The sequence below is a fragment of the Serinus canaria genome, chromosome 11 (assembly GCF_022539315.1).
Source record: "Serinus canaria isolate serCan28SL12 chromosome 11, serCan2020, whole genome shotgun sequence".
Taxonomy (NCBI): domain Eukaryota; kingdom Metazoa; phylum Chordata; class Aves; order Passeriformes; family Fringillidae; genus Serinus; species Serinus canaria.
This window is the reverse complement of record NC_066325.1, coordinates 2,393,775-2,421,109: the sequence shown is the minus strand read 5'-3', so window position 1 is coordinate 2,421,109 and position 27,335 is coordinate 2,393,775. Positions and strand designations below refer to the sequence as shown.

The 27,335-nt window shown below is 43.5% G+C and overlaps 1 protein-coding gene across 1 annotated transcript in view; it reads left to right on the top strand.

The window, feature by feature from the left end:
• The window catches only part of CHST8 (carbohydrate sulfotransferase 8), a 148,833-nt gene extending 129,277 nt beyond the window's left edge, over positions 1 to 19,556 (top strand). Inside the window, exons 2-3 of the mRNA XM_050978905.1 lie at positions 15,400 to 15,437; positions 18,408 to 19,556. Coding sequence (XP_050834862.1) covers positions 15,400 to 15,437; positions 18,408 to 19,556 — 1,187 coding nt within the window. The remainder of the gene's footprint in view (positions 1 to 15,399; positions 15,438 to 18,407) is intronic.
• The last annotated feature ends 7,779 nt before the right edge of the window (positions 19,557 to 27,335 follow it).

Sequence of the window (27,335 nt, the reverse complement as noted above, 5' to 3'; positions counted from 1 at the left end):
ATTTTAAAGAGTGTTGGTTATGCAGATTTTGAGATTATGACCAGAAAATAGTATTAAAACAAGAAAAGCAGTGAAACTACTCTATATAACAGTCACATATCCTATGCACATACAAATTTGTCTGAAAAACTCTACAGAACCAAATAAAACTTAGAAGCCTTGTACTTAAAGTCATTGAAGTGGTTCACATGCACAAATCTAAGTTTCTCAAGGAACATCTCTATTCTCTATATTCTCTACATCAGTTATTCCACTGTGGCACTCCAGGTGAAATAGAATGTGAGGCCTAACAATTGGCAAATGGTATTTGAAAATCTGTGCTGTCAAAGGAGCATGCACCATAAGAGCATTGGGAAAATGTTTGTGTCAACAGCACCTCCATCAACATTAACATATAAACACAAAGAAAGGATCCAAAGAAACTCCAAGACAAGGAAGGTGACACAAAACAAGACAGGAGAACCTTTTGGGCAGAAGTCACCAAAAAAAAAATAAAAGTAACTTTGTTCAAAAGTACTGCTTTTAATTTCAAATTCAAACTGCAATTTAATTCCCAGCAATTTGGTAAATTAAGGAGAGCACCCTCAGAATGTTTTCGGAGCACTAAGCACTGCTGTTCGTGGTTAATGAGCTGCCAGCACTGCACTGCTCTGGGAGGGCACATCCTGCCTGTCTGATAGCCCAGCAGAGGCACAAAGGCAGAGATGAGCCCCAGCCTCCAGAGCAAGCCGAGCCTGCCAAGCTCATAACTTTCTAACTTTATGTTACAAGGGCTCTGAAACCTCCCATGCTGAAAACCCTGGGAAATTAAGCCCATTTAAAATACAATCAGCAAACACAGGGTGATATTGTCTGCATTAATTAACTGTCCTGGCTTTAACCTCAGCCAGTAATTAAGCATCACTCGCTCATTTCCCTGCCCCCTTCCCACGGGCTGGGCGAGAATCCCAAGAGCAGAAGTGAGAACTCGTGGCTGGGACAAAGCCGGTTCGGCAGGCTGCCCCGGGTAACCTAGAATGTCACTGTCCTCCACATCCATCGGTGCCCAAAACTGTTCCTGAGTCCTCAGAGCCCGGGGCCAGGGCTGGAAATGGGATCGGGGTCCTTTCAAAAATTGGGGTCCCTTGAGAGAGCCACCCTGGCCCCGGGACTTGGACCCGGGCAGGGGCGTTCGGCTTCTCTCCCTCGGGGTGTTCCTGTCCCGGGGGTGTTCCTGTCCCGGGGGTGTCCCTGCCCCTCGGGGTGTTCCTGCCCCTCGGGTTCCTGGCACACAGCTGGGGCAGCCGGGGTGAACCGTTCCCTTTTGGGTTCCCCTGTGGTTTTCCCGAGGCAGTGTCTCCGGGTGCTGCCCTGACCGGCCGGGATCGGGCACTGCGTGCGCCGGAGCGCGGGAGCGGAGCGGGCCCAGCCCCGGCTGTCCCTGCCAGCCCCTGCCATCCCCTGCTGTCCCTGCCAGCCCCTGCTGTCCTTGCCATCCCTGCTGACCCCTGCTGTGCCATCCCCTGCCGTCCCCGGCTGTGCCTTCCCATCCCCTGCTATCCCTTCCATCCCCTAAAATCCCCTGCTATCCCCTGCCATCCCCTGCCATCCATCCCCTGCTGTCCCTCCCATCCCCTGCTATCCCCTGCTGTCCCCTGCCATCCTTCCCTTGCTGTCCCTCCCATCCCCTGCTATCCCCTGCTGTCCCCTGCCATCCTTCCCTTGCTGTCCCTGCCATCCTGTGCCATCCCCTGCTGTCCCTGTCATCCCCTAAAATCCCCTGCCGTCCCCTGCCATCCATCCCCTGCCATCCCCTCCATCCCCTGCTGTCCCCACCCCGGGGAAGGCGCAGTCCCTGGCGGATTTCCCCTCGCAGGTCCATCCCTCGCCCCTGGCTGGCCTCCAGCCCTGCCCAGCCCGTCGCTCCCGGAGCTGCCCCAGGGCTCGGGCAGGGCTGATGCCATCGCCCTCTGCGCTCCCAGCCGCCCTCGGGGGACAGGGATCCCCCCGCTCTGGGTTGGGCTGTGTCCCCGGGGAGTCAGGGAGCCCTGGCAATTCTCTGTCTAGTCATCAATCACTGTTCTTTCTGCTGGATGCTGTTTCTCCTTTATTTTTTCACTTAGAGATATTTGTATTTCGTTTCTCCTTATTGGTGGAAAGGGATCAGTAAAGCTATCAGGGAAGGCAGCTCACTGCAGTGTCTGCCTCTTAAATTGCCTTAACACAAGACACAGGCAAAGCCAAGCCATGCACACACACAAGGCAAAGCAAAGCAAAGTGAGGATTTCATTCCCTGCTTCCCAAAAGTTCAGCAGGGCCCCCTCAGGTGTCAGCGGCTGCTCAGCCACCATCAGTCCATCATCCCCCTCTTCCTCCTGTTCCCAAGCTTTATACAATGGAATGGCACACACTGTGGAGTACCTGGGTCACTTGGGGTCAGCTGTGTCCCCTCCCAAATTCTGTGCAAACAATTGGCAAGTGATGTTTGGAAATCTGTGCTGTCAAATGAGCATGCACAGTAAGAGCATCAGGAAAACGTTTGTGTCAACAGCATCTCCATCACGAGTACCACATAAACACAGCAGAATTTGGGAGAAACTCAGAGACAAGTAAGGAGCCTACTCCAGCCTGCTCCATTTGAGGGCAAGGAACAGCAAAGGCCTTGACTTTGTGTCCGCCCTGCCCTGAAGGAACAAAATCAACCCTGAATTCCAACACTGATTCCAGCACAAATGCAAAATACAGCCCCATAATAGCTACCTTGGAGAAATTGATTCTATCCCAGCCAAAATGAGCACAGTAACAACCTCTGAAATTCCCTGACCCACACATAGCCATTTCCTAACAGCAGATTACTTCAGAATTTTTCTCCCATTAATTCACTTCAAGACAATATCTGCTGACTTGTGATTTGACAAAACATTTTTTTATTAAAACACACCATTATGAAACACAAAATTAGGCACTATAGAGAAGATCTCTTGGGGATGCAGTGTTACAAAAATATATTCAGACTTTATGCCAGAGGTTCTGTATCCAAACTTTTAGGATATTATAGCTCCTCTGTAAAAATAAAGCATGCAATGAATCATCCAGTCTCAGCAAGCTCCCCCAGCTAACCCAGCAGCACTGGGCTGGCAGCTGGGCTCAGCACACCAGAAGAAACAAGGCTGCTGAAGACCACACTGCCCATCTTTCCCACAGTGTATTCCTTTTATTACAAATGTAGTTTGGAAGCCTGGCCTGAAGTGTCTGACACTCACCAAGGAAATCACTCACATTGCTTCTTCCAGCACTTGCTGTCAGCAGATTGGCAATTTCCACCTTCCTTAATGGGGGAAAAAAGGAAAATTATGTCAAGTGAGAGGCTGGAATCTCATTTGTTTACAAGAAAATTTTGAATCCATAACTCTGTTTAAGGGATACTAGATTGAGACCAGATCAAGCTTACAGTAATTTTAATTATTTCATTTTATTAATGTAACATATTCTTCTTATAAGATTACCAGCCCTGCACCTCATACAAAGCATACAAGTGAAAATGCACATTTCTCAAGCTCCTCTGGGTAAAATTGGCTTGAGAGATTCTCTGAGGAATATGCCCTGAAGAATTTCATTTTGTGCATGTAAACCAAATACACAAGGAGTTATGGGGAGGGATTTGAAGCCATGCTACTATGCATTTTCTCAAAGTGGAATCTTTATGTTCTGAATAGCAAAAGGTCTAGAAAAGCTATCTGAAATTGCATGTGATGTGCCTCTGCAAGTTTTAGTTCATTTGAGCTCTACAAAAAAAGTTTAGAGCACCTTTGAAAAGAGAATCTGAGATTGCATGAAAAGCATAAACCCAATTCCTGCCAGAAGGCCTTTGTTGCCTCCAGATGAAAAAGAAAATGTAAAAGGGGTAAAAAGCACCAAAGCTGGATTTGCATGAAGAAATAGAGACAGACATTTAAATTCTTCCTAAAGAATGATGCAAAACATTTTTATTTCTTTGTCTTTATGTTTTTGACATCTTCACTTTTTGCATAATTAAATCTTTTCCTACAGAGATTTATGACAGTTTTGTAAATGCTGTCCCTTTTTAGGCAAAGACAGAAGACTGGAAAAAAGTGAGAGTATGTGAAGGAGTGGTGTTTTTTTCCATGTCTGTTCCTGATTTTTTATGGGTTTTTTTGAGGCAAAAACACAAAGAAATGAAAAATGAGACCAAAACTTTACTCTGTGTATTTTTTAACACATACTTACTTTCTCATATTATAGTTCTTGCAGAAGTAAAAGAAGTGACTTTTAGAAAAGACAATTTTAACCAATTTTTTTTTTTTTAAATTTAACAGAGACTGGCTTTTTGCAAGCCCTTAGTAGTTTTCAACTGGTTTCAGAGGAGCAGCACTAACTTGCCAATCCTTTCAGGGAAAAGTGCAGTGAGAAAAGGAGTAAAGAGATTAGGAGAGGAGTTTACCACCACTTGTAAAACCCCATCCTGTGTTGCTGCTTGCTCATCATGGATGCAGCAGCCACTGAATTAAAGGCCAGATTCTCATATTTGAAAAGACAATGCTGTACAATCACAGAAAAGTATTGCTGAAGCAGAAGCTGTTCTAATACTGCAACAAGTGGGAGTTTTAAACCCATGCCTCCAATTCTCAGAGTAGCAAGACTTCAGAGAGTGGAGTGCAAAGGTTTTAAATATTTGATTTCTGAATAACGAGTAATAAAACTTAGGGAACTCAGTCATTTGAGTTAAAACTTTTTTTTCCTTTTTCACCCAATGGATCAACTCTAAGGCCATGAAAAGATCACCAAATGGGATTGTCAAATGTTTGCACATAGAGTGCAGCCTGTAAGCAACAAAAACACCAGAGAGAAAGCAGCACATCTGAAGGAAAAGGGCTGCATCTCAGGTGGAACAAACAGCCAGGTGAGCACAGGCCTGCAGTGAGCCTCCCTTCTGCAGCCCTGGGGTTTAAACAGCACCAGGCAGAGGCAAACAAGGGACCAGCTTGAACTGCAGTGTGCAATTCACAGCCAGCCAGGGAAGAGCTCTTGCAGGCAGAGTGCTGCCTCTGCAGACAAGCAGAGGGGCAGATTGTGTCAGAGATCCTCCAGCCAATGCACAGCAGAGGGAAAGGAGCATGTGTGAATGTGTGCAGGGCACTGGGTGAGCCATGGTCACACTGAAATGCTCTGAGCAATTGTCACAGGAAAGGGATCAGTGAAATCAGGCACTTTCACACACTTTCATCAGCTAAATAAAAGTCCCATTCCCAGCTAACCATATTCAGCAATCAATTGGCTGCTCACTGTTTGTATACACTGACTTTAAAAATCAGATGGTCCAATTGTCACAGCAACTGTATCCCAAATTTGGGCTGACAGGGTATGTGCAAACAATCCCTCTCCCAGTTCATACAGTCCCTCCCTGGGCTGATGCAGCATTCTGCACTGGGTACTAGGAAAATCAGCAAGTGCCATAATATGTGAATGAAAAATGCAGATGTGCCCATAAAATGGCAGTGGCAGAAGGGATCTCACTTCAGGTACCACTGGTAGTTCAGACTGACAGAGAGAAACAGCCACAGCAGAGCTCTCTGCCTCCTGCATGCAGGGGGATAGGATGTAAGAAAATAAAGATAGTGTGGAAAGTAATCCTACCTCTAAGGAGTTGCAGCTGGGCCAATTATCAAAGATTAGGAGCAGGCCTGACTTTAATGGCCACAGCTGTGAGCAATGAGAAGAAGAGTGCTGTAAAAGAGTGGGGTGGGTGGTTGAGAGGGAGGTGGAGTCAGTTGGCTGCTTTGTGAAGAGGAAAGAGTCAGTGCTCTGAGGAGCTGCCCACGAGAAGCACCAAGAAGGTGTGGAACTTTTGTGATAAGGAGATGACAGTATGGAATCCCTGTGATAAGATGATAGTACCTGTATGCCAGCCTTCCTGGGGAGGAAAGGGAAGAGTGCCCAAGTGGGGAGCACCTGTCTGTTCTCCCTGCCAGAGCAGATGTGGCCACTTTGGAGGAGCAGTGTAGCTCACCCAGCTGTGCAGATGGACAGAACAGTCACCAACCCCCACAGGAGGCTGCTTTTCTCTCCCCACATTCCTGAGGTGCCCTGCCCCACCACTGCTGCAGCAGCTCCCTTGCTTCTCTGCCAGATCCCATCTCTGAGCTGTGCAGAGGAGGGGATGAAGTGCAGTGACCTGACAGGGAGCAGGAGAGTGAGAGATGCCACGTGGGTAGGTGAAAGCTGTCCCTGCAGCTGCAGCTCCCTGACTCTGGGTATGGGCAGCCAAGTGGGGGAGAATGGAGACAAGAGCAGTGCTGGGAATTGCACAGGGAGAGAGGTACCAAAGGCTTCCCTCCAGTGCCAGAACCAAGCTGCAAATGCATCAGAGTCTGGGACATCCAGTTTGTAGTGGTGAGAGCTGTGGGCTGAAGTTAACAGAGCAAATGTCCTCCAGGTCCCAGTGCTGCTAAATTGTCTTTCAACATTCACATGGTATAAAGCTTTGTTTAGATCAATCCTTATGTCCTGGGAGCACCTTAACCTCTCAGGCACACACCACATGAGGCATTGTGTCCATTTTAGACTGTCCAGGTGTTCCACTACCAATTTTCATTGAACTTTGCAGGGCCAAGCAGAAAACATGAACATCAAACTGCCACTTTACTGAGGGAGACTTTGTGAATTCCAAAAGGTTCAGAGCACCTTTAAATGGCCTCCCCATACCTTTAAAAAGTATTGAGCTTCCTAAAACTCAACACTGGCACTTTGACTCCTCCTACCTGGGTTGCACCTCAGGTCAATCTAATGCCACCTAAATCCTGGAAGTATTCAGCACTCAGTTTTTGAGCAGAACCATTTCTCCCTTAGTCCTACTGATAGGAAAGTCAATTCAGGACATTGTTCTCAGGCACCCTTGTTATTCTAGCTAATAGAATGGTCATGAAAATCTGGCTGAAGGAGTGCAAGTGAGCTCCTTAACAAGAAAGAGAAAGCCTTCCACAAAGAAGAGTAGAGCCAGTGAGGAATGACAAAGAGCAGAGCCCCACTGGGCTCAGGAGTTAAAGGGCCTGGCAAGGAGCTCAACCCCTTACACTGAGCTTCCCAAGAAGTGCTTTTTTCTCACAGGGCATGGATCCAAGTCTGTCCAATTATCACCCTGCCTGCACCAAGTTTTGTAGCTGTTGCAGGTGTTAACCTTTTTTTTTTAATGTTCCATATTGATCTCTTATACTGAGAAGCCTTGTCAATAACCAACCATGAGAAAGGGAAACTCTCTCAGTTCCAGTTAATTGATGGTAACATAATAATATGCACCATTTGGATACACATCTGTGCTCTTTGATCTACAGTCAATCTATCAAAGCACTGAGCTTCAGCACTCAGAGGCATGCCTGTGTAGATCTACTTTTTCAATTTTGCCTGCAGCCTTCTCTCTTTCCATTTGTGCTTTCTTTCCCAAAAGAACATTTCTGCACAGTGACATGAAAGGAGTCCAAAATTCCACCTGTATCATTTTGTCTCCCCTCCAATGGAAGGACCAGTGAAGCTTTCGTGTCTGACTTGCACAATGTCTTGAAACATTTCTGGGTTCTGGATGAGCTCTTCCAAGGAGCTACATGAAGTCAAATTACATGAAGTGCTTGCTTGAAATTCATTGAAATTCCTCTGGTTACCTGAATAGTTCTACAGGCTACTAAATATAAATGCAGTGCTAGATTTTAAACTTTAGCTTTTACTTTTTAATAAATCTGGGAAAGTGTAATGTCCTTGCCAAAGTCATGCTACGAAGGCAATATGCAAATATTAAATATGAGACTGAAGAATAACTGAAAGGTATTAAGTAGAAATTGCAAGTAACTGCTGACAGTGCCTGAAAGCTAATGATGTTAATTAACAGTATTCCCAGGGACAGGTCCAAAGAAGGAGTGGGGAATGCAATAACACAGACCTGACTTTTCTGTTTTCCTTATAGAATTCTCATCGAATATAAATTAAGTCAGAAAATGGCAAGTTCCAATTAGTATGGCTAGATAGCAAAGGAGACAAAGTAAACAAGCAGTTGTAGCTTCCTCAAAATGAATTCACAAACAGCTCCTCCTACTCTTTCAATTAAGCCTCCAATATAAATGTGCCATGCCCCTCCCTTTATTGGGTATCATGGAAACAGAGCAAGCCTAAGTTCCATCATTCTTTAGTCAAGAAGGTGGATTCAGTTTATATTAGAATATAAGACCATTTTGAAAAAGCACAATATTAGGTGTTTTTCTTGTAGAGTTCATATATCTGTTCTCTTAGTGTGCTGCAAGTCAAAGAAGTATCAGGGTTTCCAAATCCCTGTTAATAAAAGAATCTTTTCCTCAGCCAGCTTCCAATCTCACCAGCAGAGCAGAGGACAGTTCCCAGCCCCATTGCAAATTCTGGATGCAAATGGATCATTTTCTGGGCAAAAGTAACACCACAGATTCAGACAAACCTCAGCTACCAACGCCAGCTGTGCAGGTAGTGGGACTTACCAGAATGACACAGTAACATTTTATTTCTGTTTTGATTCAAAAGGAATTTATTTCTTTAAAGTGTTTCTGTTTCTGCTTCTCTCCTGCTTTCACTTTGACAAATAAAAAATTTGAGAGGCAACCCATATCAAAACAATTATTTCTCACATGAGGCTGTGTTGAGAATAATGAAAAAATAAACAGCAGCTTCAAGAGTTGGTATTTCTGACTAGTAACAACACAAAACGTACAGCCAACAGGCAGGAGTGCAAAGCCTTTCTCAGGGGCTGTGCTGGTTTTGCATGGCCTGGCTCCTGGTGTCAGGGGGGACACAGAGGGGACTTCAGCTGCTGGAAGCTCCCACCGTGTCCCTGAGGGCTCTGAACACGGACCTGCTGCTGGCCAGGGCCAGGGAGAGGTGATGGCAATGCCTCTGGGAACACACCTTTAACAGGAAAATCAGGACAAAGGGAGGCACTGTTAATTCCAGCTAGAGAAGAGGAGGAGGTGAGAGCACGGGAGGGAAACAACCTGCAGACACCAGGGGCACTGGGGAGGGAGGGCAGGAGGTGCCCCAGGAGCCAGAGCTGGGATCCCTCTGCAGGCCAGGGGGAGAGCATGGTGAGGCAGCTGTGCCCTGCAGCCCCTGGGGATCCAGGGGGATCAGAGACACATGAACAGCCCCTGGGGATCCAGGGGGATCAGAGATCCATGAACAGCCCCTGGGGATCCAGGGGGATCAGAGATCCATGAACAGCCCCTGGGGATCCAGGGGGATCAGAGATCCACCCACAGCCCCTGGGGATCCAGGGGGATCAGAGATCCACCCCCAGGGAATGGGGATCCAGGGGGGATCAGAGATCCACCCCCAGGGAATGGGGATCCAGGGGGATCAGAGATCCACCCCCAGCGAATGCGGATCCAGGGGGATCAGAGATCCACCCCCAGGGAATGGGGATCCACAGGGGATCAGAGATCCACCCCCAGGGAATGGGGATCCAGGGGGATCAGAGATCCACCCCCAGGGAATGGGGATCCAGGGGGATCAGAGATCCACCCCCAGGGAATGGGGATCCAGGGGGATCAGAGATCCACTCCCAGGGAATGGGGATCCAGGGGGATCAGAGATCCACTCCCAGGGAATGGGGATCCAGGGGGGATCAGAGATCCATGAACAGCCCCTGGGGAGGTCCCACACCAGGGCAGGAGCATCCCTGGGTGGGGCTGTGAGCCAGGGGCAGACCCAGGGGACAGAGAGGCCCTGCTGCCAGGCTGGAGCAGCCTGACCTTGGGCACTGCAGCCCTGGAGAGAGAGAGAGAGACCATCCCAGCAGGTCTGGGAGGGCTGTGTGCCCCTGGGAGGGACTCAGGCTGCAGCAGGGCACTGAGAGCTGCTGCTCTCAGAGTGGATCCAGGCTGGAGAAGTTCACAGAGAGCTGTGTCCCATGGGAGGAGCTCCATGGCCTCACAGGGGAAGGACTCCTCTCCCTGAGCAGTGGAAATCTCAGGTGATGGACTGACCAAACCCCCTGCCCTGTCTCCCTGAGCTGTTGGTGGGAAGTAGGGAGGGGTGGGAGTAGAAAAGATGTTTTTAGGGGCTTATTTTAATTCTCATAATCCTCTTCTGACTTTGTTGGTAATAAAATTCCCTTCGCACCTCTAAGTTTAGCCTGTTTTGCCATTGGAGTGTTTTCTCCCTTCCTAATATCAACTCATGGACCTTTCAGTCATTTTTTCCCCTCTCCTCTCCCCAGCTGTTGCAGGGGAGCACGAGTGAGTGACTTTTGTGGGTGCCTGGCATTTGATCAGTGTCAAACAAGGCAGGGGAAACAGCAGCAGGAAGATAATCTGGGTATTTAGTCTGAGAAATGCTGTGCAGGCAGGGACAGCATCCTCAGGTGGGAGCTGTGCCTCCAAACAGGGGTGCCCAGCTGATCTTTACTCCAAGATTCCCTTCCTGGGAAAGGAAGGTCAGCCATGTGGGAAGGGTGGTCTAAACTGCGCTGCTAAGAGGGACACATGGCAATGAGGGACCAGGAGGGAAGCAGTGACACCATGGCAGGACTGTGCCTCAGAACAGGTTTGCTGCTTCCAGCACAGGGATCAGCTACTGGTGCATCAATCACCTGGGAATCCCAACTTCTCTGACAGGATGAAAGTCCTCAAGAGGCAAATATTAAAAGTCACTTAATGTGTGTACTGATCTCTGCTTTGGCTCCCCGATTTGTAATTTTTTCTTGCTCAAACTGATGGATGAACTGAATGTTTTTAATTATTTCCAGGCTATGCCCTTCAGAATTGCATTGCTTTCCCTGCATACAGTTCTTCTGTCCAGAGACTCCCTTGCTTCATTAAGATGGAAAGTCATTTCAGTCACAAAAAGCCAGAGTAATGGGGTTTTAATCAAGTGGAGTGCACACAAGCTGCTGCCACCCTGAGCACCCCCTGACACAAATGCAGCAGCACAAGGGTGCAGTGCATGCTGCCTGGGGGATGCAGGAATGACACCACAGTTCCACCCAGGACAGCTTCACCTAGATCCAGTGTCTGCCCCTCTGGAGCTGGCCTGGACAGAAAAGCACAAGAGCAATGGAAAGTGATGGTGTGCTGGCACAACAGCAGCACTGCAGAGGGGAAGATGAGGCTCTCTTTTTGGGAACTGTTCTACTTCACAACAACTTCTCAGGAATGAGCCATCAGTCAGAGTCCAAAATTCCTCAAATAGTATTTGAACTATTAGAACTTGTGTGCTTGACAATGGTAGGATTTAAACAAAAAGCTCAGCATTCAGGACAAATGTTACCTGAGTTACAAAGGAACTCACACATGAAAGAAAGCTCCAAGACACTAAAAAACCCCAAACCTCAGCAGCTTAACTTCTGATGTCTTCCAAAAATAGGGGGGGAAAGAAGCTCTTTACTCAAAGAGCCAAGATTAACTACTTAGAGCTGCAAAGGCTGGTTTGGAGACTGCCCCAGAAACATTCCACCTTTTCAGTGCAGAGGAAACCAGCACCAAACCTGCCTGCCAAGGGCTGGACATGCCCATTGACCCCCACACCCACAGGCAGGGTTTGCCATCACACACTTGCAGCCTCTCTGGAGCTCAGAGGATTAGATTAATTAGATATTTAGAATATTTATGTTTTTATTTAGATATCAGATTATTCAGATTCACTGCACAGGTTGGCTTCTCTCCTGATGTACAATTGAAGATGTGCTGCTGCTTTGCTAAGCCTTCTTCACTTGGCCTCATTAATTCCATCTGTATCAAAGTGAGATGTTCTGTGTGTCTTAGATGGAACTTCTGAAGACATTTTTCCAAATGAAATTGTAAGATTATGTTAGGAAAAGGATTTACAGCACATAGTTAAAACAGGCACACACACTAAGTCTGTTCTAATTAGGCCTTGTTTTTGTAGAAAATGCTTTTGTTTTAGAGGCTTTTATATTTTACCATATTCCAGATGTGTATACTAAATCTATATTTTATATAGATGTAAAACCAAATAACTTATTATGGTAGCAATCTTTAGCTAAATGTCTTTAGTGAGTAATTTAATTAAAAGAGGCAAACAGCTGGACACCAGAGTAAATTAGGATCAGATATGGGCAGGTCTTTTATACTGTACAAGCTGAGTTAAGTTTAAATTTAAAAAAAGAAAAAGAAAAAGGAAAAAATCTATCTCGATTTTCTGAGCAGTATTTTTGGGAAAATCTTCTTCCAGCTAAATTGTTTTCATGTTGATCAGAATTCTGAGTACTACTTATTAATCATTGTGCAATTAAGTACTCATTGCTGTCTCTGAGAAAAGACCTAAGACTGGGGCACATGTGGGTAGGACACTTGACACAGATGTTCCTGAAATGCCATAACATCCATCCCAGAGTAAATTTCACAAATCTGTTTGGGTGAGACAAACGAGAGCACTCTGTGCACAGCAGCCCTTTAAGGGATGAGCTGCAGATGCAGAATTGAAGTTATCATTTTTATTAAAAAATACCTCAGCTGTAGTTGAGTCTCAAACCAGAGCAAAACACCAGAGGCAAACCAAAATTAGGTCTTGAAGCAGAGACAGAGGAGAAGGCAGAATGGTAAAACTAGACACTATGACACAAGGCAGATGAAAGCCATTTTATTGGGTTGCTGGTAGCCTTTGGAAAAGAAAATAAAGAATAGCTCACAGTGGATTTCACTGTGTGGATAAAACACAGGGCTGGCCAAGCCATGGTCCCACAAGAGGAAGAGAAAAGAACACAAAGAAAACCAGCACAAACAATCTGTAATTAGAGAATGAGTCTGTCCCTGCTGTTCCCTCTGTGTCTGGGCACAGGGAGATGTTGGCCTCATCACATCTGGCACCTAGAATTATTGATCACTGCTTCAACTGCCTGTACCAGACACCAGTGCTTTATTTATGGCCAAAAATATGACCCTTTGGGCAATAACATCACAGACCCGTACAATATGAATAGTAAAGGTGCAGCATAACAATAAATTCAGATTTTGATTAGTGTAATAGATTTGTGCAATAGAACTTCCCTGCCTTCACTGCACTTAGAGGTTTTTATCATGTAGATTTAAATCTAAAGTGACAGACTGTATCATGAGAAAGACAAAGAAAAGAAGCCAAATTTAGATGTCACAAATTCAGAAAACATCAAGGAGATTGGCAAGTGCTTCACCAAACATTTATATTAAGCAGGAATTATTGTTCTGATTACATCTTAAAGCCAGTAAATGAATAACCATTTTTTAAATGGTTACTCATCTCCTCCTAGCATTTATTTTTCATTTTTCAAAGCAAAGCACATCAGTACAAAATATTAATCTCTCAAATAAGTTATCTTTATGAAACACTACTGTGAAAACACAATCATAATTAACCACAAAATAGTTGGGTCTCATACTTGCTCTTTGCACTTTTGTGAGATTTTATTAATAATTATCAGTCGTGGCACCAAATTTAAGAGGTAATTACACAAAGTATGTGGCTTTGCCACAAGGTACCAGAGCTTGCTTTTAGTCAGAACAAACAATCACAACTGAAGGAACCTAAATTATAAATTGGAGCCAACAAATGCTCAGTATTTGTGACTGATTCCATCTGAACTACTTCCCCAGTGTTTTGATAAGTGACCAAAAGTCTTCCCTCACCTATTTAAGTTTTCAGCTGCAAAAACCTCAAAATACTTTTGGAAAGGGAACATCTTATAAATCACTACTCCAAGTAGCTGTGTTAATGATGCCTCAGAGCAAAGGCCAAGCAGCTCAAACAGCTTCAAATTAGGCCCTTAGGGTTAGCAAAAGAGAAGCAGTTACATTTACTGACAAATATAGCATTTCCATGGTATAAACAGATCAGCATGGTTGTTTCAAAGTGCTGCTGCTCAGGTTTTGCTGGGTTTTGGGCAGCAGGTTCCTGCCCTGCCTTGCTCTGTAGCACATGACACACCAGTGGAATAATTGTGGTTCTTTAACTGATCACATCAGGAACTGCAGAACAGCTCAGGAGCATCTCCTGGTGCAGCAGAATCAGCCTCAGGTCTCCAGAGCCCACACAGGAATGCTGCAGACAAGCTCTATTTCTCTTAGACAAGCTCTGTTTCTCTTAGACAAGCTCTATTTCTCTTTAATACACACCTTCTGACTTTAATTTGCAGCTAAACATTTTTGAGAAGCAGCTAAGGAAAGCCTTAAACTCCTTCTGTGAGGTGTCCAGAATTTATTTCTGATGGAGTAAAAACAATATACTCTTTACTTGAATAGGCACAGAATCACACTATCCCACACAACCTTGAGTTCATTGCTGACAAATGGCAGAAGTGGAGTTAAGGCTCAAACAAGGATCATAAGCACCCTTAGAGGAGCTCCTGGAGCACAGAAATCATCAGAGCAATTTTATTTAGACTCTACTATCAAATATCTAATTTTATTTCGACTCTACCACAAATATCAGTTTGTAGATCTGATTTCAAAAATAAAGCATGCCTGATCATCTAGGCTGCACTTGCTGCTTTCCCTGCAGCAGGTCCCAATGGGAACTGTCATGCCAGGAGTTTCTGAGAGCTTTCCGGGGCTGGCTGAGCCTTCACTTAATGCTGTGCAAGACCTTGAGCTGTAATAGTCCTTGTCCAAAAGGCTGTGGAGTCATCATGCAGACTCATTAAACTGAATCTTTGAGCAGCATTGACAGTCATGACAACAGCTCCAGCAGTTGAAAAGCCCCAAACAAATGTCATCATTCAGCAGTGTTTCCATTATCCATTTCTGCATTATTAAGTTATACCTAACAAAGGTTATGGCCATGAGAGAAACCCTACACATCAGCTAAAGCTGCCAACTCGGACTTTCACATCTTTATTATTCTATTTTCAGGTAAATATCACTGTAGAGGTCAGAAGATGAGAGAAAATATGATTCTGTGTTGTTTGCCTCTCCAAAAGTCTGCAAATATTACCCATAACTCCAGTGCATGTTGCCTTTACAGCAGAGTACTCCATGCAAGATGGTATTAGGATTAATTCTGCCCTATCAAAGGTTCCAGGGCCCAAGCCATACAGGTTTGGGTAAACACACAAAGGACAGCTTGGTTTTGGTTTTGTTTTAGATCTCTAACCTTCAGCTGATTCTTGTTCTGCTACTGGCCTTTCAACTGAGGTTAAGCAATCACTTTTGTTCATCTCAGTTTCCCCATCTGTAAAAGGGTGAAAGCCAAAGAGTCTTTCACTCAATTTCACAATTTTTATGACATCTATACATAAAGAGGCCTTTGAAGGATTGTTGTTGCTATGGAATAGACATTTATTATGATTCACCATTGGTTTATTTGTCATTGCATTAACAACACTGGCTGTATCAGTCTAGAAGAGAAGAAACTAATGTTTTTTATTTCTAAATAATTACTTTACTTTCTTTCTTTGTTTAGGGATAAAATATAACATGGGATTCCAGCAACCAAAAAAAGTAAGTTTTCAGAAGTACATAAAGAGAATTGTACCCCTATTCAGAGTATGGAGAACAGATAGAGATGGCTCAGATAAGGCCACTACACCGGAGATGAAACACTGAAAAGGAAAGATGCATCAAAACTTTGCCATGAAAATGCAAATTTCCCTCTTAAAATAGGAATTTGATAAGCCATGCAACTTCAGTTTTATGAGGTTTTTTCCTAGACTGAATATTGCTAAAAGATACTGTAAACTTTGCATATATTAATATTCTGAATGAAATCACACTGATCAAATGAATGCCTTGAGAGGTGCTTAAAAACAGGCTCCAGAAAAATTCTGGTGAAATTCCCCCATCTAGTGGCAGCCAGGCTGCGTGGGGCTGCCTCCAGCAAGGACGAGAGCAGACTGTGCAAAGGAGCAGCCCTGCCCAGATGTGCCCAGCTGTGCCCAGCCCTGCCCAGCTGCACCATCCCGGGCAGGTGACAGGGATTGACAGATATTGGGAAGGATGAAAGTTTGACAAGAGAGTCTCACAGATATTTATGCTTAGCAGAAAGATTTTTGAATGTGGAATCTGAAGAAGGAATAGAAATGAGAGCAAGTTTTGATACAGAAGAAAAGAATTGCTGGGCCAGTCTTACTGGATAACCAAGGAGGCAAAGGGTGTGTGAGTTAGAAGGGGTTTGTATGGCTTAGAGCAAAGGATAAACCCACCCCAAACCAGAAGATGTTTTTACCAAGCAGAAAGATAGCACAGGCAAAGAACTCAGCAAATGGTGCAAGTAGATTAAAGGGCGCAGAATTTTCCACTGCAAGAAAACTGAAAAACAGCTTCTAGCTCAAACTGTAATGTACTGACTGTGAGTGAATGGAGAATGGTAACATGAATATGGGAATGTTAGTAGTTATGGCAGGCTATAGGTAAAAGTTAAGGGATAGATTGGTTCTACTGTATGAAGATGCTCAGCAAAGTATATAATGCAATGTAACCAAAAGCAAAGGGTACTCCAGCTGGAGCTGACAGCTGTGGGCACAGCTCTGTCACCCACGGCCCTGGACTGCTGTAACCTCTTGGATACAATAAACTGCATTTTGGAGAGCCCCTGGAGTCCCACATCCCTCATTCAGGCTCTTTCTGACAGCTCCCCTGCAGCCCCAGGCCGACCTTCTACATCCAGCCTTGCCCTGACAGGAGGCATTCATGTTGCCCAAAAGCTCCAGGGTGATCTTCAGCATCATTAAAGGTCCAGAATTCCAGGAAGCCTGAATTTGATAACCTTTAAATATCAGCCATGTCATGGGTAAATAGGATTGAATTACAGCCAGTTTTGTAAAGGGTAATGTTTAGAAATACATCTGGTATTTACAAAGACAAACACATTTCTGACTACAGAAACAACCTCTGAAGGTGAGGAATCACTCCCAACCACTGAATAGTGCTTTGCATAACAAATTATCAGTTGGTTTCCCAGGCTGCACACCACCTTCCCTGCCAAAGCATCCAACCTGAATTCTGCAAGTGTCCTAAAACTTGTGTTTAATACTGATCTGTTGTGTTTAAGTTTTGTATGGTAATTATCAATGTAAGCAAGTCACCTCCAAAGTACAATTTGATTGTTTTGGTTTTTTGTCACCAATGTTTTTTGTAATGAACCTTGCATCTCTTTTCTGAGACTTTTTTATTCTCTGACCTTTAACAAGAATGTGACCAGATAAAACCTCCATGACAGAACAAGTTTGTCACCTATTGCATTGCTTTTTTTCAGACAACACAGACTTGTAAAACTGATTAAGATTTAATCTTAAAGAGCCCCTGAAAGAGCATGACCTTTCTAATCCCCAATTGTACACCTTAAAATTCACACATTATCTTATTTTTAAGCCAGTTTTAAATACCATTGAGGAAACACTGAAAATCAAAAATTTAAATTTAAAACTGTAGGCCCTCTAACTAAGTAATTTGGGTCAGCAATAAACATTCTGCAACTACATATGCTCCTCTGTTGAAATACTCCATGGTTGTTCACATACTACTGTGATCCAAGTGACCTCAAAAAGGGGATGACACACAGCTGAACAGTGACCAGAACATAATTTTAATCCTAGAGGCATAGACAGGGTTTAATTCAGCTACTTGGAAAAGCAGGAATGGATGGAGCACTCCTTGGCTGTATGCAGAACTATTAACAGAGAGATCTCCCAGTGAAAAAGAGCAAGTCCCTGAAAAAGAGCAAGTCCCTGAAGCCTGACCCACAGACCTGCTGTAGTTACTCTGGTTTTGCTGATCTAAGCCCAGCCCCAGCTCCATCCCCACCTCTCACTGTCCCCATTGCTCTGCCCCCAGGCCCAGCTCACTCCAGCCTCCCTTTGGGGTCCCCTTCATGCTGCCCTTCCCAAAGCCTTGTGTGCCAAACCTCTGCATTTTCACTGACACCTCCCTGTTTCCCTCTGCCCACACTGACATCTCACTCCACCCTGTAAACCCTCCAAACCCCCCTCCCTTCCCTGCTGGGCTTCCCTCTGTGCCAATCTGCCCTTGCTGCAAAGATAAATTACTGATGTGGGGGGAGGGGGTGGGAAACACACAGCCCAGACAGGCAAACCCTTCAGTTTGTGTGACAACAGGGGCAGTCTGGAATAAGTAAGCAAGTCCTCAAAATAATCAGATACATTTTGTAGAAATTTCAACAGTATCTAAGACAAAGGTCTGGGTCCACCACCTAAAATACAGTAATACAGGTAAATCCAAATAGGAACTAGAATTTACTGGAAATTTAGATCAGGTTCATCTCTGCCTGTGAGTTTCCTGGAAGCACAGAACAAGGGGACAAGAGAAGAGGCACAGCTCAGTGCTGAGGGCTCGTGACAACACGTTTTGTTGTAGAGTTCTAAAAGTTACCGCAAATCCACGTGAAGTGGTGCAAGCTGTAAGCAGTGACAATCTCTCATTTACTAATATCTTTAATCTGTTTTTCCTCAGCAGGACTGTGTTTCCAGCAATAACCAGGACAGAAGATTAAGAAAAAGTACTGCAGACAGAGCAGCAACAGTTAAGCAGAGCAATTCATTAGAGCCATCTGAAAGTGTGCCCACCAAGCTTCAAAGCACTGACAGAAGGCAAAGCAGCATCATGTTTGCTATGAAAGATCAGCAGAAAGGTGAAGAAATTAATTCCATCAAGCTCCATAAACGCAGGAGGAGGTTTATAATTAAAAAGAGCCCAATTCTGATTTCCATGAACAGCTCCATTCTCAACCTGCCCACACTCAAATACGAGGATAGGAACAACAGCAAGTGGAAAAGTCTCTATCAGATCCAAGGAGAAAGGAAGAGGATTATGAGGGAAACTTGCTCAAAATACAAGAGTAACAACAGAAGAATAATCACTCCTTACCACGTGTCTAGGATATTTGTAGAGGATAAATACAGGGTTCTGTACTGTGAGGTGCCAAAAGCTGGCTGCTCTAACTGGAAGCGGGTGCTGATGGTGCTGAACGGGCTGGCCTCCTCCACAAAGGACATCCAGCACAACACCGTACACTATGGAAACTACCTGAAAAGGCTGGATGGCTTTGACCACAAGGGGATCTACCACAGGCTCAGCACTTACACAAAAATGCTGTTTATTCGTGAGCCCTTTGAGAAGCTGGTGTCTGCGTTTCGGGACAAGTTTGAACATCCCAACAACTACTACCACCCAGTCTTTGGGAAAGCCATCATTTCCAGGTACCGTGTCAATGCCACCAAAGAAGCTCTAAGGACAGGCTCTGGGGTCAAGTTTAAAGAGTTCATTCAGTATCTGCTGGATGTACACAGGCCAGTGGGGATGGATATTCACTGGGATCATGTCAATAGGCTGTGCAGCCCGTGTTTAATAGACTACGACTTCGTTGGGAAATTTGAAAGTATGGAAGAAGATGCAAACTTTTTCTTGCACTTAATTGGTGCTCCACAAAATTTAACTTTCCCCAAGTTTAAAGATCGTCACTCCAATGAAGAAAGAACTACCACTAAAATTACACAACAGTATTTTGCACAGCTTTCTCCTTCTCAACGACAGCAAAGCTATGACTTTTACTATATGGATTACTTGATGTTCAACTACTCCAAACCTTTTGAAGATTTATATTAATTTGAGGGCCTAGATATTTCCACAGTCACATCAGTTGAATTGAGTGACAAATCCGGGTGGCATCTGTTTATATGTACTTACCTGCTAGCAAACAATTGGTGGAAGAGCAGGGAAAAATGCAAAGCAGAATATAAACAGATGTTTACACCTTCACCTTAATTGCCTCCTTTTTCAAATCATATTTTTTTCTATAATTTCTCCACATGAAATGTATGTACATATATGTATAATATGTCAGGGTCCCCAAATAAAGCACAGAATTTTCCAGGCTGGTGTGGCCTGTGTTTGCACTTGGGGGACAGGGTGTTTGAAATTAGGGGTGCACAGCTGGCAATTCTAAAGTGCAGCCAGTATCTCAAGCTCTTCACTGTTCAGAAAATAAGTCTTTAAGTGATGGAGCAGCAAGAAGGAAAACACACTGAGCAATATTTACAGTTTGTTGAAATGTACAAGGCATGAAGACAGGCACAGACCCCATGTGTTTGAAGGTGGATGTTGACCACTGATTCCTGATATTCTTAAGTGAGGGAGAAAAAGTCTAATCAAACTTACACTGTTCATAAACACACTGGTGGAAACAACTAATACTTAATGACCATGTGAGAGCAGTATTAAACCAGATGTTGGAATTCAGAGTGAGGATGTGTTCTCCCCCTTCAATATTTCCCTTATGGCACGTTCATCTGCAAAAAGATAAAATGCAGGCGAACATTTGCATCTTTATAAGTGTTATTAAAATTCTTTTAATCCTTTGCATTAACATAAATCTCTGGTTTAATCTTCATAGTCACCAGGAATATCAAATCTTTCCATCATAATAACAAGCAAGAATAAATGCCACTTCCTGCCCAACAGGGTGGTTTTTTTCATTGCTGCAAACAATTTGAACTTGCTTATTTTAGTAACAATTATATCTGACTTACATGCAAAAAATATTCCAGGTGTTTTAGTTCAATTTCTGTGCTTGAGAGGACTTTCTCTTCTCTACCAGGGTGTCTTGTGAGAATAAAATATTTGACTTTCCACTAGTTACTGTCTCTAATCACAGAATATTCTGGTTTGGAAGAGTTCTTAAGCCAAACTCTCAAGTGAATGGTTCATACAGGAACCAAACCCCCACCCTTGGCATTCTCAGCACCATGCTCTGACCAACTGAGCCAGTCTCAGCTCTGTAAATTTTCACTCAAATTCTGTATACAGAACCCTTGTTTACACATCATTTATCCACTTGACATGATACTTTAACTGGCCATACTGGAGCAAGGATCAAACTCCATCACAATGGCAAACCTGGACTCCCCAGTAACTTCTGGAGTTTGTATTTCACAGCCACATTGCACCACAGCTGTACAATGCAAACACCCAAGGAACAATGCTTGTTTTAATCTGTTTCCAGATTCAGATCCTCATGTGGGTAGTTTCATGCATCACAAGAACTGGCATTAAGGTTTCCCCAGAAACACCCAGTATATTTTTTGGGATTTAAAAATTTTAATAGGGAAAAAAAAAAGTTTCAAAAGACCTTGTTGTAAAAGCTTCACTGACAAATACTTTACATATCAAGGCTGACATCATGTTTTCCATTTTTATTCAGAGGAAATTTGATTGCATTAGAAAAGTAATGTGGAACTTACCCTGTTCCATGAAACCAGTTACCCTTCCCTGCCTGCCCATGCTCCTGCCTTTCAGTCACTGCCTTGCTGCTGCAGCAGCCCCCACCCATCTCACTTCTCCACCCACTCAAAGGCTTGTTGCTCTGCTCACAGGACTGCAGAACAGCCTTTGCATTCAGAGCAATGTTTCTGCTGGTCCAGTTGGGATCAGGCTGGGGTCTGACAGCTCAGAGTGCCCAGCCCAGGCAGGCACAGCTAGGGGAGAACAAGGCACAGGGATCATTCCCAGTGCAGCTGGAGCACATCCTGGTAGTGCTGGGAATACTTGGAGGGTGGATTGGGGTGTGAGGAGCCAAGACCACCTCTAGGAGTTGAAGTGAAGCCACCCTTAGCAGTTAATGATGTTTAGTGCTCTGAGAGGCTGAGGTGCTCTGATTGATGCCCCTGATGGTCTGTACTGCAGCCACCAGCACCAGGAGAGGACTGCTGGATATTGCAGCCCCCTGGGCTTTTTCAGGCTCTGACCTGGCAGCAGGTCGGGGTCCCAGAGCTCGGTGTGCTGAGCTCACTCTGCTCTGCAGGGGAGCCTCACTGGGAGAAAAACCTCAGCTCATCCTGCACAGGCTCAGCTCTGTGAGGCTGCCAGAACAAAGCTGGGCAGCATTTCTGTTCACACCTCTGCTAGTTTAGAGTGCTTTAAGGGTAAGATTGAGGGACTTAACCCTTCAGCTGGATTCACATCAAAAACCTGACTCTCCTGCCTCCTCCCAGTTCCTTTTCAGCTTTATCTACACATCCACATAAACTGATTCACTCACATTTACATCTGAAAGACTCGGTGCATTCCCAGATCAGCAAGTGCTCATTGTCTAAGTGAAAATACCCCAGCAATACCAGTGCAAAATTGAACTTCTGATTGTATCAAACCTGTACTTTACCTGCCACTACCCTCTCCAGATCTCTTTTAATTAATTTACAGTAAAAGATAACAACGGGGAAGTTACATTTTTAATGACAAATGAAGGTGAAGACTCTGACAGGTTTTATTTTGTCTTTAAACAAAAACTGCTCAATGATTTGCATGTTTATAACAAGCTGTATGTGGCACAGTAGCATCTGTTTTACAGTTTCTCAAGGAAGACAGAAGCACCCCTCTAATACTCACAGGTAATTAATACTGGCCAGTTGCATTATTTGGCTCTGTTACTTCCAGCTCCTGTTCCCTGCTGAGTAGTACAAAAAAGGTAACAAGTGGTTTTAAAAGAATGTTTGTAAAGATGCCTTTTAAAGCCAGAAGAAAAGCAATATCTCGAACAAAAAAATCCAAGGCAGCAGACAAGTAACTAATATTTCCATGTCAAGCAAAATTTTTAAGTAAAAAGCAATAATTTTGACTAGATTGTAGTAAGTTTTCAGATTGCTTATTTCCCTTTGGATTATCTTGTCTTTTTTTTTTCCCCACATATAAAATTTTGGCATTTTCATTTCAATGCAATTTAATTTTTTCAGAGGTGTTCATTCTGAATTCATTCTCATATTTTATCCTTCTCCTTATAGAGAAATATTTCATATCTTGTGAAAAGTGGAAATCAAAGACTGTACTAAAAAAATCCTGCTTTCAAAGTCTAGCTCAGAGGTCAGCCAAGGTAAATATTAGAAAAAATAATTGTGTCAATCCAATTGGTCTTTAAATTCAGAGGTAAGGTCCCAGCTACAGCTACCACAGAAGGTGAGGTGTGAAGGCACACAAAAAACCAGAACAGAGTCTCCCCCCATACTCCTCAAAGTGGTCTAAAGCCTAGAGCAGCAAAAGAGAATAACACAGACACAAAAACAAATTGTGTGAACTAAGTGTGCACTTTATTGTCTACTTCAGCAGAGTCTGAAACTGAAGACAGCAATAATATTTTAATTAGGGGATAATTGAGGAATTTGATATTGGGATGCTCTATAAGTGAAATTAATAGAGACTTAAGCAAAGTCATGCTCTTGAGACCTTTGTGTACCCACAAAGTCATCCTTGCAATGTGCACAAACTGAGGGATGGTGATTTGCTGGGGTTTCTATCCTTTAAATCCCCCCACTGCCATGTGTACCTACCATGGCTGACCTCATACCAGAAGTGTCAGTTTATGGGGGCTTATGCCTCCAAAAATATAAGAATTAAGATATTAAAATGAGTTTTCTTAACTCCTTGTGTCCACAACTTCTCAGAATTTCCATGATTGGGTTCCAGTGCTTTCTTGGTAACAATCACTGATGTTTGAGCACATCAGACTGCACAATGTCAAGAGAGAATATGAAGTAAGAACAGGAGTTCACTCTTTTTTTTGCCCCAATTTGGACTCAATGATCTCAGAGATTTCTACCAACTTAATTGATTCTAAAATTTGGTTTGTTGGTTTACAGCTCATCTTATACAATGATTGAAGTAAAGAGTTTATAAAGTTTTTAAATTGTAGGCACTGAATTCTGGTGATTCCCTTCCTCCCCTGCCTCATTGGAGCAATGTACTGAGAAAATCCACTGATCAAAGAGATCTTTTCTGAGAGAGAGGGATGCACAGAGTGAGGGAGAGGTGCACACATGGACTGCATGCCCTGCACTGTACATGAACTTAACCCCATTTCTTTGCACTGCTTTTCCTCTTTGGGCAACACCATCACTGACAGCAAGAGCACACCTTTGACAAATCCATGTACAATCATCTGCTGATATACACCCAGATAAAGATCCTAGGAGAAAACCCTATGCAATAGCATTATACATGCTAAGGCACCTACAAACTTGCAAATGCATGGAGGGAGATATAATGACAAAAATTAATTAGAAAATTAATTTTATATCATTAAATTTTATTAATTATAACCAATTATATTTTATAATTTTAAATACATTGGATGTTTAGAAAACATCTGCATTATAATTAATTATCTTTTCTAATTTTTATATACATTGAATGTATATAAAACTACTGCATTTGTTTTTACATAGTTGTTTCTAGTGTCTTTGTACAGCAGCACAAATTAATTTGTCAGGCCAGCTCAACTGGTACCACATTACCAGGAATGAACAGATAAAACATGAACATTCTTTTCTGGTGTTGTTTCCCTCAACCATGGCTGCTTTCCTGATACAAGTTGGTGACATTGAGATGAAGGATGTTCTTTTCCTACCCCTAACAAGAAATCACAGATGTGGCTGGGCATATTTGGAACACACTGGATAAATCCCAGCCTCACCATTTCCATTTCACTGACTCTGGAACACATCTGCATGCAGCACCAGTTTGTTTTCAGAGCACAACATGAGAGGCAAGGCTGAGCACAGACTGGTTGAGCTGATAGAGCTTCAAGGGATGATTGTCAGGTTGGCATTGTTCTGTGTGGGGATTTCAGAGCCTCAGCATGCACCTGCACGCTCCTGAATAATGACTTGGGAAGTGTCCCAAGCTTCACATGGCAGGATGCATGTAATCTTTGTCCAAAGACAACAGCTACTTAAGAAGGACCAGCAATTTTCTCAGCTTCTCTCTCTGGAACCTCACAGGCAAGTCTGTAAACAAGCATCTCTAATGTCTGCCAGCATGATTCTGCTGTAAAAAATGCACCAGAGTCAACAGCAGGGCACTATTCCCTTCAGCCACACTAGTGACCACTGTACTTACCAGTGGTCAGTCACCTGGGCCAAAACATCTCAGAAGGATCCCTTCAAACAGAGGTGCCCAGAATGAAACATGCACTAAAGATTCACAATGGATTTGAGTTTTGAGAATGGCAGGCACCCACCCCTTCCACATTCAATTTAATCCTGGAATATGTTGAAGCATTATCACAGTGCAGTGAGGGCAAGAGAGCCCAGAAGTGACACAGAGGAGGAAGACAGACATGACTAAGCCTTGCTCACTGCCATCAAACTATTTCAGTAATATTTTATACAGTAATTGGCACTGTGAGTTGTGACTCATGCTAGAGAACAAGAATGATTGCTTTACCACAAGCCTAAGAGAAACAGTCAACCTTGTAAAAATATTTTCTGGTCTGGTTTAAGGCAGAACTCCAAATATTTAGTTTAAAATGACACTTTGGGAAGTCCTGTGCATACACACACCTTAGTGCACAACTAACTTGCACCTGGTAAGGAGCACATGTACATAACACCTTCTGTGTGGATAAATCTTCCAAGAGTCATTTTCCAGGCAGTTTGTGCCACAGTGACTTTTACACAATTAGACAAATAAGCTTGTCCAAATTCTGCCATCTGATGCCCTTTTTGCCACCAACTTTTTTTTTTTTTTAACTGAAGATATATTTATCAGAATTGCAGCAGAGGTCAAGTTTTCCATTATGTACCTATGTGCATGAGACCCAAATTCTGTTTAAATTCAAAAATTACTGCTGTGCTGGCCCTATGTTTCAGATTCAGGTTTATGGGATCTCTGTGGGTGACCATTTCTAATAGTGTTCTCTTTTTTTCATGAAACTCAAAATGACACTGTCAAGTTAGGGAAAATGAAGGAGGCTTTCACAACCCAACTTTTCCACAGTTATTCTCCACTCTGGGAATTCTGTCCAGATTTATTTTCACTTAATACAGGAAATTTCCTCCCAACATATCCAAACATGAGCATGTCATGCGCTGCAGAAGGTGTTAAGATTATGTTCAGGCAGAGAGAGCAGCAGCAGTGGCCCAAGGCGACTGCACTGAGAGCTTGTCCCAACCCATTAAACACCAGTGGAGGTGGCTTCTTTCTCAGGAAAGGAAAGCTCCAGGCTACAGTTCACCTTCAAATTCATGGATACAGACTAACATACATTATGATCACGAGAAAAAGTTCTTTTATCTTGGTTTTGAGTGTGCACCCAGTCAGTATAACCCTTACTATGTGCCATGATGGAGCTGCAGAGAAGCCATGTGAAGGTGACCAGCCCACACACAGATCCCCCCTGAATTCCACAGGACAGAGTTTTACTGTCTGTTCTGTAAAATGTCACACAGCTGACCTGCTTCCACAGCATTCATTCACACCAATACTCCTACACCTACAGCAGCCAGGTGTGCTAACACTTAGGGCAGGTCACTGGGAGCTTTGGCCTGGGATTTCCCTCTTGTCTGACTGGTTTGGGTCTCATCTACAAGTGCTCCACTTATCTTCCCCACCTCTGATGAGGAGGAAAATGCAGGAGTGGCATCATATTTAGTGTTTTACACTGCGTTTATTTACAGATCTCAAATTCATTTAATTCACCTATTGCAAAATATAATGGAAAGGAGTTTTCCTTACCACTGTTACCAGAATAATGTTTTCTTATTAATACAGGGGGGGAAAAAACCACAAAAAACCAACCAAACCAAAAAAAAGCAACAGCAACAACAACAAAAAAACCCAAAACCAAAACAAGACAAATAAAAAAACAAACAAACAAAAAAAGAAAAAAAACCAACACCACTACAGCACAGGTAACCTGCCCAATAAAACAGACAATGTGATAGAGCAAGCAGCTGCAATATTTATATTGTCTCACATTATATTTCTCCACTGAAATCCATAAAGACATGAATCCTGCTCAAGTGACACACTGTGTACTCATCAAGGTGATACTGTCTTTATAAATCAGGCATACAGTGACCATTTCAGGCACTGTGGAAAACACAGCAGACATAATATGAGATGGGCTATGAATCTGACAATTTATCCATGTTTAGCCTTGAAAAAAGGGGGTTCATTTTTATTATCTAAAATAAATCTCAGAACTTCATTAGATCATCCTACCAAAATTGAATGCCAGGTTTATATTACAGTCTACAAAGCACACAGCAGCTGGTAATGATCAAAACCATTTTACCTTGGAGCTCTTTCATAGTGAGTTTCTAAATTGACAGCTCAGAATAAAAAGCTAAGCCTGCCACACTTGACCAAAACATACAGCTTATGAACACTCCAGAATGAACATGTGCAGAAGCAAAATCTATTTTAGAAAAATTCAGAAGATAAAAGGGTTGGTAGTTGATTTATCCCTTGCCTCCCCCGTTACAAGGAGCTACTTCTCCCTCACAATTCCCTGTTTTAAACTATGAGAAATAGGTAATACCCAGAATTACAATAAAGACTGGTTTCAAACACATTTTCCCACTCTCTACCTTCAGCTCAGAAACCTCTTTCCTT